The sequence below is a fragment of the Drosophila nasuta genome, chromosome 3 (genome assembly GCF_023558535.2).
Source record: "Drosophila nasuta strain 15112-1781.00 chromosome 3, ASM2355853v1, whole genome shotgun sequence".
In the NCBI taxonomy this organism is placed as follows: domain Eukaryota; kingdom Metazoa; phylum Arthropoda; class Insecta; order Diptera; family Drosophilidae; genus Drosophila; species Drosophila nasuta.
The window spans coordinates 43,286,374-43,301,934 of record NC_083457.1 but is presented as its reverse complement, the minus strand read 5'-3'; the positions used below and the strand labels follow the sequence as shown (position 1 = coordinate 43,301,934).

At 45.6% G+C, this 15,561-nt stretch overlaps 5 protein-coding genes across 6 annotated transcripts; 3 read left to right on the top strand and 2 right to left on the bottom strand.

Annotated features, from left to right (window-relative positions):
- Nucleotides 1–370: 370 nt before the first annotated feature.
- LOC132789608 (coiled-coil domain-containing protein 6) lies at nt 371–3,589 on the bottom strand. The gene is made up of 5 exons (XM_060797711.1): nt 3,243–3,589; nt 2,543–2,660; nt 2,397–2,487; nt 1,480–2,340; nt 371–1,423 (listed from the first exon to the last, which is right to left on the bottom strand). Exons 2-5 carry the CDS (start codon nt 2,656–2,658, stop codon nt 905–907), a joined length of 1,587 nt encoding a protein of 528 aa, XP_060653694.1. The 5' UTR covers nt 2,659–2,660; nt 3,243–3,589; the 3' UTR covers nt 371–904.
- Nucleotides 3,590–3,913: 324 nt separating this feature from the next.
- LOC132789605 (ribosome biogenesis protein BMS1 homolog) lies at nt 3,914–7,774 on the top strand. The gene is made up of 2 exons (XM_060797707.1): nt 3,914–5,849; nt 5,906–7,774. Exons 1-2 carry the CDS (start codon nt 4,055–4,057, stop codon nt 7,582–7,584), a joined length of 3,474 nt encoding a protein of 1,157 aa, XP_060653690.1. The 5' UTR covers nt 3,914–4,054; the 3' UTR covers nt 7,585–7,774.
- A 321-nt stretch (nt 7,775–8,095) lies between these two features.
- On the bottom strand, nt 8,096–10,667 carry LOC132789607 (uncharacterized). Of its 2 annotated transcripts, none has more exons than XM_060797710.1 (5): nt 10,460–10,667; nt 9,911–10,402; nt 9,624–9,849; nt 8,682–9,548; nt 8,096–8,617 (listed from the first exon to the last, which is right to left on the bottom strand). In XM_060797710.1, exons 1-5 carry the CDS (start codon nt 10,522–10,524, stop codon nt 8,333–8,335), a joined length of 1,935 nt encoding a protein of 644 aa, XP_060653693.1. In that variant the 5' UTR covers nt 10,525–10,667; the 3' UTR covers nt 8,096–8,332. The 2 variants fall into 2 exon arrangements, with proteins under 2 accessions (XP_060653693.1, XP_060653692.1); XM_060797709.1 differs by having other exon boundaries at nt 8,096–8,620; nt 10,460–10,665.
- Nucleotides 10,668–11,152: 485 nt separating this feature from the next.
- Nucleotides 11,153–13,926, top strand: LOC132789606 (unc-112-related protein). Its single transcript, XM_060797708.1, has 2 exons — nt 11,153–11,296; nt 11,384–13,926. The coding sequence occupies exon 2, from the start codon at nt 11,465–11,467 to the stop codon at nt 13,598–13,600; it is 2,136 nt and encodes a 711-aa protein (XP_060653691.1). The 5' UTR covers nt 11,153–11,296; nt 11,384–11,464; the 3' UTR covers nt 13,601–13,926.
- A 319-nt stretch (nt 13,927–14,245) lies between these two features.
- LOC132789610 (phosphatidylinositol N-acetylglucosaminyltransferase subunit C) lies at nt 14,246–15,435 on the top strand. The gene has a single exon (XM_060797714.1). The coding sequence runs from the start codon at nt 14,314–14,316 to the stop codon at nt 15,172–15,174; it is 861 nt and encodes a 286-aa protein (XP_060653697.1). The 5' UTR covers nt 14,246–14,313; the 3' UTR covers nt 15,175–15,435.
- The last annotated feature ends 126 nt before the right edge of the window (nt 15,436–15,561 follow it).

Sequence of the window (15,561 nt, the reverse complement as noted above, 5' to 3'; positions counted from 1 at the left end):
TTTTGCTGTTATAATAGCCGAAGTGTGACCATATGCGGCATTCTCTTGTATTATTTTGGAATTCAAATCTTATATAGTCATATTTGGACTAAAAATTGGGTTTTATTTATTAACATAATAAATTGTATTAAAAATGTTTTCGTCTGACCAGTTTTTATGATTGTTAAAATTAAATTTGCACTATTGCATAGCCGTTGTTTTTAAGTAAGTGTAACCAGACTAGTATATAAAGCTGGCATGTTCGGTATATTTTTAAATATCATCATCCCGCGTAAATTAAATCTAAAAAAATGAATTTGAATTTTAAATTGTAATTGTTGAACTTTATTTGTTTGACTTACATACATATACTTCAAAAAATTGTAGACCCACATGCGAGGAAAAAGTGGGCAATCGGTTTACATACGATGTCGTATTGTTTTTTTTTTTCTTTTGCTTTGTGTTTTGTTGCAATTTGTTTAATTTAATTGGAACCGAAGTAAACAAACAAAAAAAGATCGCTTCATTCTTAGTATATATATATATAGATTAGCGCTAAATATTCGTAACTCCTGCATCGATTAGTGCGCACGTCGGTCTAGGAATTCCCGAGATAGTATATATAATAATATTTTGAAAGTGTCGCACAATAACTTTTAAGAGATTTTGATATCAAATTACAAATAGAGAAATAAATGATGGGACTTTGAGTCGCCTCCATAGAGTGATAGAGAGAGAAGCCTTATATTAATAGGGGGTTTTAATGTTTTATACTTTCGTTAAACTGGTTGGTTTTTCTTGCGTGCATAATTTGTGTGTTTTGTGTGTGCTTGAGAGTATGTGTATGTGTGTGGGGGCGTGTTTGTGTGTGTGAGGGGAGAGAAAAGATGTGTGTGTTTGATAGCAATGCTATCTATATATATTCCTATTCCTTGCATGTGGAAGTATCCATGGGACTGGCTGGCTGAATAAACGCCGTGGCCGCTGCACTTGGCTGATTGGTGGGCGTAAAGGCCGACAGCGAAGAGTTGCTGCTGCTGTTGTTGATCAAATTGCCGCTGGACGAATTGTTCATCAACATCAAGTTGGACGACGACGATGAAGCGCTGCTCGATGTACCGCCACCGCCTCCTCCGCCAGTTAGCTGCTGGTTGTTTAGTGATAAGATGCCGCCCGCTAGAAAAGTGCCAGCGGCGCCCGCTGATTGAGGCAGTCCAGCTGCCGCAGCAGCACCTAAGCTCAGTCGTTCGCTGCTCAGATTCGATAGAAACCCAGCCATTCCACCGCCACCGCCAGTTGAAGCTGCACTGCCCCCGTAAATGGCAGCGGAACCAGTGGCCAGCAATGGATTTGTTGTGGTTAGCACATTGGGTGCGGAAGTGTTTAGACCCAGCATGGGCGTAGGCAGTGCTGGCTTAATGAAGCGCTCGCTGGCGCGACGATTCTGCAAAAGAAAGAAATATTTATCCAAGCTTCTAAGCATTACATTTGCAGCCTCACCACAAGTTGGCCGCAGGCATAGCAGCGATTTTGTCCCGCCGTTCCAGGACTGAGTGGACGACTGCTCGATGGACTGTGCGACACTGGACTGCTGATCGTGCGCTGTCTTTGCGCATTTGCAGCGGCTGCCGCAGCCGCAGCAGCAGCTGTGGTGGAGCCACCCGCCATTAGATTCTCATTGTAGAAACGCTCCTCATCCATTTCTAGCGATGATTCCGATTCGGAGAGATGGCGACACAACGCCTCGCGTCGTTCCACTTCCTGTTTCAGTTTACGCTGTAGTCGTGCATTCTCCTCGCGATAGGATTTCTCCTCCTTTTGGGCGGTTGCAAGATTGGCGCGCAGACGCAACACTTCTGAGCGCAACGTTTGTATGTGCGCACTCAGATTAGTGGCCGTGTCGCCATTGGCATTATTGGTGATATCACGTGGCGTTGTTGGATCCGACACCGGTTGATCCAATTTGATTTGCAGCGAGCGCTTTTCTGTCTCCAGCTTATCCATGCGCTTCCACAGCTTATTCACGAGCGCCTCCTGCTCCTGTTCGAGTGTATTTTCCAGCTCAACCATTTCGCGTCGCAGCTGTTCCAAATTCGTTTGTTTATTATCCGTCTCCGCCTGGAGTTTCTCAATTTTACGCATCAACTTGTTGACCAGACACTCCTGTTCCTGCTCGAGCGTTTGCTCCAGCTTGCACTTTTCCTGGCGCAGCTGGTCGAGTTTGCGCGACAAATCATTAGTGAGGCATTCCTCCTCGCGTTCATAGTGATGCGCCAGCGTTTCCTTCTCCTTCTTGAGTGCTTGGATCTTCTTTAGCAGTGTGTTTGAAATATATTCCTCCTCCTGTTCCGCCTTGGCTTGCTGTGGAATTGAGATAAGAGTTAAGTGGGAGCTTCACAAGTATTGCAGTTACTCACGATTATGACCGAGGCCTGTTTGAGAAAACGATTCTCTTCCTGCACCACCTTAAATTTAGTCTTCGACGTATCCAGCTCTGCTTTGAGCACTCTGGGAACAGAGAAGTAGTTTAGTTGAGGCCTTAAAGAGAATTCTCTTTACTTACTTGTTTTGCTGGGTGAGCGACTCGATGCGCTTCTGTAGCTGCTCCCGGGATACGGGACTTGGAGGCAGCATGGTGCCGCCATCTAGTGAACTCTCCGACTCACAAGGACTCTCCATAGCTGAGGCAAAGAGAAGAAAAGAGAATGTTATTTAATACCCAGACACAATTCGTTTCTTTGCGCTGCAACAAACAAAAACAAGACTGAACGAAAATAAAGAAAAACAAAAAGTAAAACACAAAGAATAATGTATACGCTTCTGTTGTTGCTGCTTTTGTTTTTCTGGGACTCTGATCGCAGTTGTTGTTGCTTGCTACAAACAAAGAATGGCAGCAAATGTTTAACCTTCACTCTTCGCTGCGGTTCACTTGATTTTGTTGATTTTATTTTTTGGTTTTTTTTTTTTCATTCTTTTTGGGCGATTTTTATGCAATTTCAGAAATCGATAGTTAAGCACAGCACAACAACAAGGTCAGTGTGAGAGCGTGGCATTGAAATCATCTCTCTCGCCTTGCAGGCGGCTCCTCCAGCAGCCACCTCACCCCACCCTTTCTTTATGCAGGACCCCCTTTTTAAACACCTCACCCACATTACAACTACAACTACAAGACAAACAGTTGTTGCCGTCAAAGCGACAGAGAAAGAGATTACACTTTAAATATATATATATACTTGCCATTTTTATTGCCATTTACAATTTACCTGAAGTTTTGTATTGTCGACGATTCGCTTCTTTTTTGCTTTTTTTACTACGCGCCGCCTCTGCTGCTTCTTCTTGCCAGGGCGAGTATTGAGCTTTTTTCCTTTTTTTTGTTGTGTTGCACTGCACACAGCTCCCGTCGCAGTATATTACTAACCGTTTTGTGGGGTGGGGGAGGGCGAACAAGGGAATTCGCTTGCGTGTGCCTGACTCGTTGCCTATTTAATAGGTTGCCACTTTGCCCAATCGCACCAACATTTTGCAAGTTTTTGTCTAAAAATGAATAATGCGAAAAAAAAATTGCTTCACAGTGCTGCAGCGTGACCGAAACTTGTAATTTCGAGTATGCCAATTTACTGTGCACAAAAATTACTGACTGAAGTGTGTTTAAGGTTGGTCACACTTTATTTGGTATGAGCGAATTTTGGAGTGTCGGCACAGTTTCTTGACACAACATTCTTATTTTATTTTATACACTTTGAGCGCAAGTTTTATTTCTTTGTTGTCAGCTTAAATAGAAAAAAATTTACCTAAATTTGTTGAGTTTAGTTTTCCTGTTTTTAACCTGACTGTATTTTCCAAGAATAAATTTATCACGTTTTTTATTTATTGTCTTGAACACATTTTTTAAATATGCATCGATTGAAAAAATGGATAATCGATTATATTTTCATTGAAATCGACTTGCGTCCCTAGTGTGACCAATATCTTGGTTTTACGGTATTTTAAATTCATTGCTTGTGCCGCTAGCACGTGCAACAGAAATTCGTAAACATATTGTGGAAATTTAATATTTTGTGTTTTTAACGAAATAATGGCCGACGATGCTGCTGGCCAAGACAAGCGGAAGCAGCACCGTGCCCGCCAGTCCGGCGTCAGTGCGGACAAAAAGAAGGAGAAGGCCAAGAGAGACTCCAATCAAAAGGAGCCCGAATTGACGGCGCGCCAACGAAACCCCAAAGCGTTTGCAATCAACTCAGCGCAACGTGCCGAGCGCAATTTCCGACGTAAAGAAGATCTTACGGCCAAGAAACAGCACATACCTGTGGTGGATCAGACTCCCGATGAACCGCCGCCAGTGCTAATTGCAATTGTGGGACCACCAAAGGTGGGCAAAACAACGCTGATCAAGGATCTGATCAAGAGCTTCACGCGCACAAATGTCACGGATATTAAGGGACCTATCACCATAGTGACGTCGAAAAAGCGTCGCATCACCCTGCTGGAGTGCAACAATGACATCAATTCAATGATTGATGTGGCGAAATGTGCGGATCTTGTGTTGCTGCTTTGTGATGCCAGCTATGGCTTCGAAATGGAGATCTTTGAGTTTCTCAATATCTGTCAAGTGCACGGCATGCCCAAGATTATGGGCGTACTCACGCATCTGGATATGATCAAGAATCCGAAGCAACTGCGCAAACGCAAAAAGGAACTTAAACATCGCTTCTGGACTGAAGTCTACGATGGAGCCAAGCTCTTCTATCTCTCTGGCTTGCTGCATGGCGAGTATCTGCGCAATGAGATCAAGAATCTGGGTCGTTTCATCTCGGTGATGAAGTTCCGTCCGCTGCAGTGGCGCGGTGCTCACAGTTATCTGCTGGTGGATCGTGTGGAAGATGTCACCAATACGGATGCAGTGCGACGCAATCCTAAGTGTGATCGCGAAGTGGTGCTCTATGGCTATGTGCGAGGTGTGCCACTCAAGCAGCAGCATATGGTACACATTGCTGGCCTTGGCGATGCTCGCATCGATGAACTGAGCATGATTCCGGATCCTTGTCCGCTCCCCGGCACTGAGAAAAAGCGCAGTCTGCTGGAGAAGGAGCGTTTACTTTATGCCCCGATGTCGGGAGTGGGTGGCATTGTGTATGACAAGGATGCCGTCTACATTGAGCTGCAGGGTTCGCATTCGCACAAGGAGAAGACTGCAGAGGCAACGGAGCAGGAGGCGTTGGTCAGCAAACTGATTGAGAAGAAGGCCACCATGGATGAGCAAATGCAGGAGCAGCAATTTCGACTCTTTTCCGATGCGGCACCTATGAAATCCAAGGACTACAAGAGCGACCATGAAGAAGATGAGGAGGGCGATGAAGCAGCAGATGATTCAGGCATGGATGCGGCGGACAGCGATGAAGAGCAGGACGATGAATTTGCAGCTAACGATTGGCGTGGCGAGAATAGCGATGAGGAAGAAGAGGATGAGGAACAGAGTGATGCTTCTTCAGGAGATGAAGAGTATCAAAGTCTGAAGCAGAAGGGAGAAGGAGAAGATGACGATGATGATGAGGACGATGAGGATGAGGATGAAGACGACGAGGAGTCACGCATATTGGCGAACAACATGAGCTGGAAGACGAATCTGGCGCAAAAGGCACGCGATGCCTTTCTACAACGTCACTCGGAATCCCGCAATCTAATGCGAATTGTCTATGGCGTTTACAACCAGAGTGAACGCAGCAAAGAGCAGCAAAAGGAGCAGGAGGAAAACGACTCTGATGAGGAGCTGGGTGGCTTGTTTCGTGTGGCCGCCAAGCAGCAGACGGAGCTGCAAAAGGATAAGGACATACGCGACAAGGACGAGCGCTGCTTCTTCGAGTATCAGGGTGGTAAGTGAAACTGCATAGATACTTGACAAGATTAACCTATCGAATACTTAATTTAGGTGTCACTCGTGACTGGTTGACGGAAGACAATAAAGAGCTAATCAAGAACTGCTTTGTCACGGGCAAATGGAAGGCTTCGGAGGATGCCGAAAATCTGCTGAAGCTGGACGACATGAGCGATGCGGACAGCGAGGTTTATGGTGACTTTGAGGACCTAGAAACGGGTGAACAGCACAGTGGCAAACCCAAAGACGAGGCAGCCGCTGGTAGCGAAGAGGAGGCACCAAGTGCAGGAGAAAAACGCAAAATGACGCGTGTGGAAGAGGAGAACCTAACCAAAAAGGAGCTGATGGCCAAGAAGCTCAAGCTAAAGGCGAAATTCGATGCCGAATACGATAATCATGGTGAGAAAGGTGAAGAGGATGGCGGTCGTATTACCGGAGATCATTCCTTTTACGAGGATTTGAAAGCGGAAGCGCAAAAGCAAGGCGAACTAAACAAGAGCGAATTTGCGCATCTGGACAACGAACTGCGCATTCAAATCGAGGGATACCGTGCAGGACTTTATGTGCGTTTGGGCTTCAAGACAATGCCCGCCGAGTTTGTGGAGAACTTTGATGCCAGCTATCCCGTGTTGGTCGGAGCCCTCAACATGACCGAGGAGAATGTGGGCTATGTGAACTGCAAAGTGAAGAAGCATCGTTGGTACAAGAAGATCCTCAAGACGGGTGATCCACTGATTGTGTCGATGGGTTGGCGACGCTTCCAAACGGTGGCCATCTTTGCCAAGGTGGAGGATAACTTCAGGCAACGTTACCTCAAGTATACGCCCAATCATGTGACCTGCAGCATGACTTTCTGGGGACCAATTACACCTCAAAACACCGGCTTCTTGGCGCTGCAAACTGTGCGTCAGGATCAGGAGGAGATGAAGCGTCTCGGTTTTCGTATTGCTGCCACCGGTTGCGTTACCGAACTGGACAAATCGTCGCAGATTATGAAGAAACTCAAGTTGGTGGGACATCCGTTCAAGATCTATAAGAACACGGCGTACATCAAAGACATGTTTCACTCGTCGCTTGAAGTGGCCAAGTTCGAGGGAGCCAAAATCAAAACAGTGTCCGGTATACGTGGTCAGATTAAGAAGTCGCATCATACGCCTGAAGGTTCATATCGTGCCACCTTCGAGGATAAGATTGTCCTTAGCGACATTGTGTTCTGTCGCACCTGGTTCCGTGTGGAGGTGCCGCGCTTCTATGCGCCAATCACCTCGCTGCTGTTGGCCGCCGAGCAGAAGAGTCAGTGGCAGGGCATGAAAACGCTCGGACAGCTGAAGCGAGAGCGTGCGTTGCAAAACGAAGCGCAGCCGGACAGCATGTACACGGAGATTGTGCGCAAACCGAAGATCTTCCGTCCCCTCGTTATACCCAAGGCGTTGCAACGCGCTTTGCCCTACAAGGATAAACCGAAGTTGGGACCGGAGAATCCACGCGAAGCGTTGGAACGTGTCGCTGTTGTTGATTCGCCGTATGAGCAGAAGGTGGCCAAGATGATGAAGATGATCGAGACGAACTACAAGGACAAACGCAATCGGGATCGCAAGGAGACGCAGCAGCGCATGAAGAAGTTCCGTGCCCAGAAGCGTGCCGATGAGGCTTCCAAGCAGCAACATCAGAAGCAACTGCGCAAAAAGGTCTCGCGGGCCATTAGCAAGATGCGTGGCAAGACCCAGAAGTAAAGTCGATTCGATTGTAGATAGGAACCATAGGACTAAATAAAAAATGATTGTACAATTTTAAACCTAGAACTGATGTAGAAATGCGGGTAACGACAAGAAGCATATCTCGCTTGACGGTTGCTTTAGTTTGTTTGATATAATAACAAAATTCACTCGGCAGCATAAACGAAATACAAGTACTAAAGAAGTAGCGTAGTCACGTCTTTGTTTAAGGGCCTTTTATACCGGGTTTAGTTTTCAATACCGAAATTTGCTAATTGACTTGAATTTAATGTCAAAACTTGGTTACATTGGCATTTATATCTGGCTTAAGTAAAAGCAATGGAAAGAACATACTTATCGTCTTTTCACATTGCCTATATACCTGACAAAATTAAGGTTGTTTCTCTTAAGGTCCTGCCTATTTTTGCTGATCCCATGGATCCCATGATTAAGCAAAGTATGCCTCAAATTCTAATTATCAATGATGTTTTTTTAACAGCCACTTGTTGAAATTATAAAGCTGTTGATGTTCGCCTTAATTAGCGGGCCTTTGACCGTTGCAGTTGCAACAATCACTGGACAAAATACCGTCATGGCATGGGAATGTCATCCATAAATGTGCGGACAGCCCTTTGTCCAGCGCTTGTTGCACAGCTGCATCGGCTTGTGGCACACGGAGCAGTTTTTACTTTCGAAATCAATTAAAAAATATAACTTAACGCAGCTTATGGTCTAAACTCTAAACGTGGGTGTAAAAGCGACGCGGCTAATCCTCGTCCTTGTTGTCATCGATAACCTTGAGCGCCGCCAGCAACGCATGCTTGCGACTTGCGGGCATGGCTCCCGGTGCAATGACTGCGCCAGATGGAATGATGTTGTTGCGCTTCTTCTTAGCGGGGTCCTCACGCATTGGTTTAGTGATGTTATTGTTACCCGAGGCGGGGCGACAGTGAATGTCCAAGAAGTTCTCGCGTTCCTTATAGTCTTCGGAGATGAGTTTACGTATATTCGACATGTTCTCCTTCATGTTCGCCCCCTGACGCGAATTCATCTTCTGTGGCAAAAGCATAAATGTTAATTTGGCATAGAGAGAACAAGATGTGTGGGTTACTCACCAAGTCATCGATAACTAGCTTAGGCGACGACTGATCGCCACTGTCGTCGAATTCATCGTCCTCATCGGGTTCCTCCATTTCCAGCATTTCGGATAATTCACATTTGGTGTCCAAATAAGCGGCATAATTAACAGGGCCATCCTCATTGGGATTGATTTCATCGACATCATCGCTTGGCTCTTCATCTTCCTCGGCACCATGGCACATTTTTGTGATCAACGCCGACTCCTCATCATCATCAGCATCTTCATCATCGTCCACATGATCAGAATCTTCGTCATAATCAAATTCCAAGGGTTTTGTCATCGTCTGCAGTTTGTTGAGCTTGCCCTCAACTGTGGCCAGCTTGGGCATGCCATCGCCTCCTGCTCCATCTCGTCGTTTGCCAACTGCTGCTACTCCAGCTACACTGCTTCGCACATTGCTGCTGGCCAACGTGGAGACGCTGCCATTTACTGAAGCGCCGCTGCGCAGACGAGCAGCCACTGGCTTTGTCTTGTTTTGATTTAACATCTGGCTGAGCGATGGACGTGATGCTGAGCTGTTGTTGCCGACTGGCTTGGGAGGAATGGGAGCCGGTGGCAGCGTCAATTTGCCACGTTTCATTTTGTCCTTATCCAACACAGCATCGCTAGAGGGTGAGGAGGATGAGACATGCTTCTCCTCATCGGCATCGTCTTTGTCAAAGTCAAAGTTGGAGTCAGTTTCGAGGACATCGGTTAAAGCATTAAACTCGCTTTGGTTGTTCTTCTCAATGGCTTTGTCTAGCAGCTCCAAGGATTTCTCCAGCTTGTCAATCTTGTCGGTTTCTTCAACTGCATTCAACTTGGTGCGGCGACCGGAGGTCAAGGGATTGGCCTTGTCAATCTAGAGAAGAGTTAATGTAATAAGAGAAGAGAAGAGTTAATTTATTGAAGTTGTATGCTTTATGCTTATACTAACTGAGAACTCCTCCAGCTTGCGATAGCCGCTAATCTCAAGCCTGGCTTTCTCCAGCTTGAGCAGCACTTCCTTGGTTTTCTTTTGTTCGTTGAGCAGCTGCTGGCGACAATTCTTCGACTCCAATTGCACCTTGCGTGACATGAGCTTCATGTCGTTATCCTTTTCCTGCAGACGCTGCTCCAAGATGCGCAAACGATCCTGCAGCTTTTGGCGCTCATCCAGATTTCTAGAAAGATAAAAACGTTAATAAATCTAAATTTAGTTAAGGCTTTCCTTCGCTCTCTCACTTGTCCTTGATGAGCTGACTAAAGTGACGATTTTGATCGCTAAGCGAAAGTATTTGCGCCTCCTTCTGCTTGAGCTTTGCTTCCAGTTCCTTGTTGGTCGCTTGAACATTGCGATACTTTGTCTGCCACACACGCAACTCTTCCGCATGCGAGTGCAGCAATTGAGGCAACTCTGCTCCAGTCGATTCGTATTTATTCAAGGCTGTTGATTGACGCTTGTGCATAGTGCGCAACATGCGATTCTCATGGGCTAAATTGGCAATCTCAGCCTGTGCATCGGTCAGTTGATTCTGAAAGGTCTTGACGCGCAAGTTGCGTGCGGACATCACACGCTGATGGATGTCGCTGTTCGTGTTGCTGGGCACCATGCCTGGCTGACGCATGCCACCGCCTTGTTTCATGCCACGTTGTGGCGGCTTGCGTTGATAGATTTGACTGGCGGATTCGCGAGAGCTACCCGAGAACAGACTTTCACAACTTTTGGCCGGTAAACTGTGGGAAAGGGAGATAAGCATTTTGTTTGTTGCGGTTTTTAACGGAATTACTCACGACATGTTGTTATCCCAGCGAGCTTCACTACTTACTGCGGATGCAGATTTGCGCGGCGATACCATTTAAAATGCCACAACACCGAATTATGTGTTTCAATTGCGCACACAATTTATATTTTGTTGTTGTTTGCAGCTCAAAATGTGTAAATTTATTTGTGGATAATATATTTTTGTTTGGAGTGCTGCTGAGCTGCTAAAGCCGGCGAGTTGACTGAAAATTGAAACGCTTGCTTGCTGCTGCTGTGGTTACGACGATTATTTGTTTCGTTTCGTTTGTTTATTGTTTGTTCTGCCCACAAAAAAACAAGCAAAATCCTTGAGTGTTTTTTCCGACTTGGGGCTGCAGTTCGTCGTTGCCATGACAGCTGTGGCGCCTTTGCTGCGCAGTTGCAGCAGGTTAAACATATTTTAAAAATACAATATTTTCAAATTATGAATTATTTATTACTTAATTGGCTAATTAAGAAATGAGCTACAAAAAAATTAAAATTAACGATGGTTTTAAAAACTGCACTTTTAACGGTTAAGTGAAGTCAGCCGTCAGCTATAGCATGCAGCCTTGTAATGCGTAATAGCTTATCAGCTGTTGCATAATTATAGCAGTCAGCTTCTTGTCGCCCTGCAGACAAACAGCTGTTGCTCATTCAAAGCAGTCAGGTTTTTTTCATTGCACCCACAGCTGCAGCGTCTTTTGAACGCTTTCTATTTTTCTCCCCACAGAGCGTTTTTTTTTTGGTTCTTTGTTGCTCCCAATTTTGCTTAAGTGAAAATCAATCAATGCAATTACGCGCATCCGGAAGAAGTATTACGGCATCCCCAACGTGCCCGCATTGAAGTGAGTTGCCCAAATTGTGTCGTTTGTGTTAAATAAGTGAATAAATTGAACAGCTGGCTCACAAATCTTATTCCAATTCTAACGTAGGCGCTCCACCAAGGACGTCGCTGTGTGAGTGTGTAAATTAAGGGCACACCTGGCGAAGCACTAAAAATAAATACCAGCAAAATGATACACGTTGGCGACAACTCGTGGAATCTGCGCATCTGCATCACAGATCTGGCGCTGGAGCGCACAATGCGCGTGCGCGGCGATCAGCATTTGGGGAGCATTATGCTGCAGTTGGTGGATCCTGAGAATCCCAAGGATTGGTCGGATCATGCACTCTACTGGCCGGCGAAGAACATTTGGCTAACAAGGACACGCGCAACTCTGGATCAATGTGGTGTCCAAGCGGATAGTTTGCTCTACTTTACGCCCATGCACAAAATATTGCGGGTGCAGCTGCCGGACTTGCGTTATCTGGACTGTCGTGTCGATTATTCGGTCAAGACATTTGCTGCTGTGCTGAATCTCTGCAAGCAGCTGGACATTCGCTATGCGGAGGAGTTGTCGCTGTGCAAGCCACTCGAAGCGGAGCATCTGAAGAGGAACTACGCTCAGCTGCCGCATGCCAAGCGAGTACCCATCGCTGAACCCGATGGCACCACATATTTGCAGCCAGCGCTGGATACCAATTCATTTGTGCCTATAAATTCGTCGTTTAATAATGGCGGCAGCACTGGGAGCCTGGACAAACCCTCGTCGCCAGCTCTATTCTTTTGTGCGCCGCTCTCGCCGCACAATGCGCCCAATGCCAAGCGATCGCCAACGCCCACGCATGGCGCCTGGAAGGTTAGTCAAGCAGGGTATGCCACCTATGATTCGTCGTCGTCCAGTTTGGGTGATTTCCAAGAGAACTTGGCCAGTTCACCGCGCCCGCTCAGTGCAGAGATGCGAGCGCAGCTTTTGCGACCCAAGTCGCTGGTGGAGAAGGCTCGTCTCAATGTGGGCTGGCTGGACAGCTCGTTGTCGCTAATGGAGCAAGGCATAAGGGAGTATGATACACTCTGTTTGCGCTTCAAGTACTACACGTTCTTCGACTTGAATCCCAAGTATGATCAGGTGCGCATCAATCAACTGTACGAGCAGGCCAAATGGTCCATATTGAATGAGGAACTCGACTGCAACGAGCAGGAGACGCTCATGTTTGCAGCGCTACAGTTTCAAATCAATCATCAGCTGGATATGCAGCCACTTTTAACTGCCGTGGACTCGGGTATAGAGACATCGAGTCAGGAGAATGACGACGACGACATTGATTCAGCATTGAATGAGCTGCAGCTTACATTGGAGGGCGGTGATCCGCATGAGAGCATCAATCTCACACGCATACCAGAACTCTCGGATTATTTGCGCTTCCTTAAACCGCAACGCTTCCTGCTGCGCGGCTACAAACGCTACTATTTCATCTATCGCGATTTGCATCTGTTGCTTTACAAGAATGCTGAAGAATCCCGACACTCTGCATCGCCCTCAATTCGCATCAATTTGCGAGGCTGCGAAGTAACGCCCGATGTCAATCTAGCCGAGGGTAAATATGCTATTCGTCTCGAAGTCTCGCCGGAGGATCATCATGGACCCAACAGCGAGGTTTGGGTACGCTGCGAGAATGAGCAGCAGTATGCCAAGTGGTTGGCTGCTTGTCGCCTAGCAGCCAAGGGTCGCTCTTTGGCCGACAGCTCGTATGAATCGGAAGTCGATGGCATTTTGTCGCTGCTGCAGATGCAGCGTCCTGTGCATGGCGTCCATGTCAACATTGATCCACGCACCGTAGATGCCGTGGATTATCTGTCACCCAAGATGCTGCGTAAGCTATCCGGGAAGGCGGTGCAACGTATACTCGAGGCACACGCCAATGTGCGGGATTTGCCGCTGTTGGAGGCCAAGATGAAATACATTCAGGCTTGGCAATCGTTGCCTGACTTTGGTGTCTCGCTGTTTGTCATCAAGTTCGATGGACATCGCAAGGAGGAACTGTTGGGCGTAACGCATAATCGCATCATGCGCATGGATCTGAGCACAGGAGATCACATCAAGACGTGGCGTTATAATACTATGAAGGCCTGGAATGTTAATTGGGGAATTAAGTGCATGATGATTCAATTTCATGATGAGAATGTCGTCTTCTCTTGCCACTCGGCCGACTGCAAGGTAGTGCATGAATTTATTGGCGGATACATTTTCATGTCTATGCGCTCCAAGGATAACAATCAGACGCTCAACGAGGAACTCTTCCATAAACTGACGGGCGGTTGGTCGTAAAATGTTTGTGGCGAACATTATTTCAAAGTTATTTCGAATATTTATAGGCATCTTTATTTTATTTGTTGACAGTGGCCCATTTTTACAATGCTGCACTTGATTTTTAATGCAATTTACAGGATTTATCCTTTCCACTTTTGAATGGATGCCTTTTTCTAAACTAATCCCATGGATTTTAACTGATTTTGTTTTTAACACAAATCACTAGCCAGAGGCACTTTTGCCTGCCTAACCTTAAATAACTCAGCCTTATTCTTGGCCTTTTTGTACAACTAACTCTTAAGCAATAATAAACAATTAGAGCACATTTTAACAAAACTTACAAATTTGTATTTTTGATTTGAATTGCGCGCTCAATCTTGTCTGATAGCTCGATTAAATGTAGCCAGCAATAGACTCGATTTTTTTGTGACAGGTGTTCGGATGCAAACAATAGATTCAAAATATGTGATATTGGAAGAAAAGAGGCGAAAATCTTGGGAGAAAAATATATTTTTAAATTGTGAAAATCAGGTCAACTATATACTGAGAGTTTTCTGAACAATAGGCAAACAAATCTGTACGTAAAATATATCAATTTGAATTTCGCGCTATACAAAAGAAGTTAGTTCGATAACATGTGGCTGTCAATGAGTTATCGATTTTTTTAGTGACAGCTGTTCGGATGTAAACAAAAGATTGTGACATTCAATGTTTCTGATATTGATTGAAAAATGGCGAAAACCCCGCAAGGCAAGCGAAAACCTTGGGTGAAAAACCTCTATTCGAATCGCGAGTATCCGGACAACTATACGGATGTGAGTTTCCTTAAGGACCTGCAGACAAATCTGCATGTTCGTCGTTACACATTGCGCGAGGCTCTCGGCGGCATCACTGTGCTAAACAATCAAATTTCCTGCATTACCGGCTTCCTGATACTCTACCATGTGATGCTGTGCGATCGGATAGCACCCACCAGCATATTGGTACCAACGTGCATCATCACTGCCATTGGCTATTTGTATTATCGTGGCAGCAGCCTCACCATGATAATGCTGGGCGAGGACTCCAAGACGCTCGTCACTGTCCTACTCTTTGGCTACATTTTCTCGCCCATGCTGCACACACTGACGCAGGCCATCAGCACGGACACCATATATACAACGACCTTCTTTGTGATGCTCTTCAATCTGATGTTTACGGATTACGGCCTGGACGTGGCCATGGTATCCAAAGCGATCTCATTGAATGCGGCCATATTTGGTGCCATCTGTTTGGCCTCAAGACTGTCAACTTCTTATCACGCCTTTGTGCTCCTCGTCGAGGCAGCGATCTTCTTTGTTCTGTATCCCATTATGACAGCGGCCAGATGGCATCCCTACTGCATGGTGCCCATCTTTGTGATCTGCTGTGGCGCACTCTACTTTCTGTCGCGTCCCGTGCTCTACTTGTATGCGTGCACCACACTCTTCATCAACTTTGCGTGTCCCTTGATATTTGTGAGGCAGCAGCACTACAAGTTCAACATCCACGGACCTTGGGACGAGGCAATCGTAGAAGAGAACACCGAAGAGAATCTCGATGAGAACTTATAGCGCCAGCTTCGCTTCTCGGAGATGCAACACATCGATGATGGGGAGCAAGAGCTAGACTATTAAATTGCAACAACTTTGTTTTTTTGTTTTCATTTTAACCACATTACACTTGTGTAATAGAAACACATTTTATTCTGGATGCCCACATTCCGAACTCGGCACATTTTCATTGTAATTATTAAAAAAAAAAAAATATTTATATAGATTTGTATATAGCTAAGTATAACTCTGTAAATAAAACAAATGTCGAAATGCAATTTATATGTGTGGTTTTTTTCTTTTTTTTGGTTTCCATTTTGTATCATTTAATTGTTATGATTATGCTTGATACATATATATATAAATATATCATATATTTTGATATATATATATTTACAAACATATACA

Excerpts from the sequence above, each read along its gene's own strand:
- LOC132789608 (XM_060797711.1), bottom strand. The coding sequence starts at position 2,658 with ATGGAGAGTCCTTGTGAGTCGGAGAGTTCACTAGATGGCGGCACCATG. Across the intron at positions 2,488-2,542 it reads TCGCTCACCCAGCAAAACAA|AGTGCTCAAAGCAGAGCTGG; the intron begins GTAAGTAAAGAG and ends CTCTGTTCCCAG. Across the intron at positions 2,341-2,396 it reads AACAGGCCTCGGTCATAATC|CAAGCCAAGGCGGAACAGGA; the intron begins GTGAGTAACTGC and ends TCAATTCCACAG.
- LOC132789605 (XM_060797707.1), top strand. The coding sequence starts at position 4,055 with ATGGCCGACGATGCTGCTGGCCAAGACAAGCGGAAGCAGCACCGTGCC. Across the intron at positions 5,850-5,905 it reads CTTCTTCGAGTATCAGGGTG|GTGTCACTCGTGACTGGTTG; the intron begins GTAAGTGAAACT and ends TACTTAATTTAG.
- LOC132789607 (XM_060797709.1), bottom strand. The coding sequence starts at position 10,524 with ATGGTATCGCCGCGCAAATCTGCATCCGCAGTAAGTAGTGAAGCTCGC. Across the intron at positions 9,549-9,623 it reads GCAAGCTGGAGGAGTTCTCA|ATTGACAAGGCCAATCCCTT; the intron begins GTTAGTATAAGC and ends ACTCTTCTCTAG. Across the intron at positions 8,621-8,681 it reads AGCTAGTTATCGATGACTTG|AAGATGAATTCGCGTCAGGG; the intron begins GTGAGTAACCCA and ends CTTTTGCCACAG.
- LOC132789606 (XM_060797708.1), top strand. The coding sequence starts at position 11,465 with ATGATACACGTTGGCGACAACTCGTGGAATCTGCGCATCTGCATCACA.
- LOC132789610 (XM_060797714.1), top strand. The coding sequence starts at position 14,314 with ATGGCGAAAACCCCGCAAGGCAAGCGAAAACCTTGGGTGAAAAACCTC.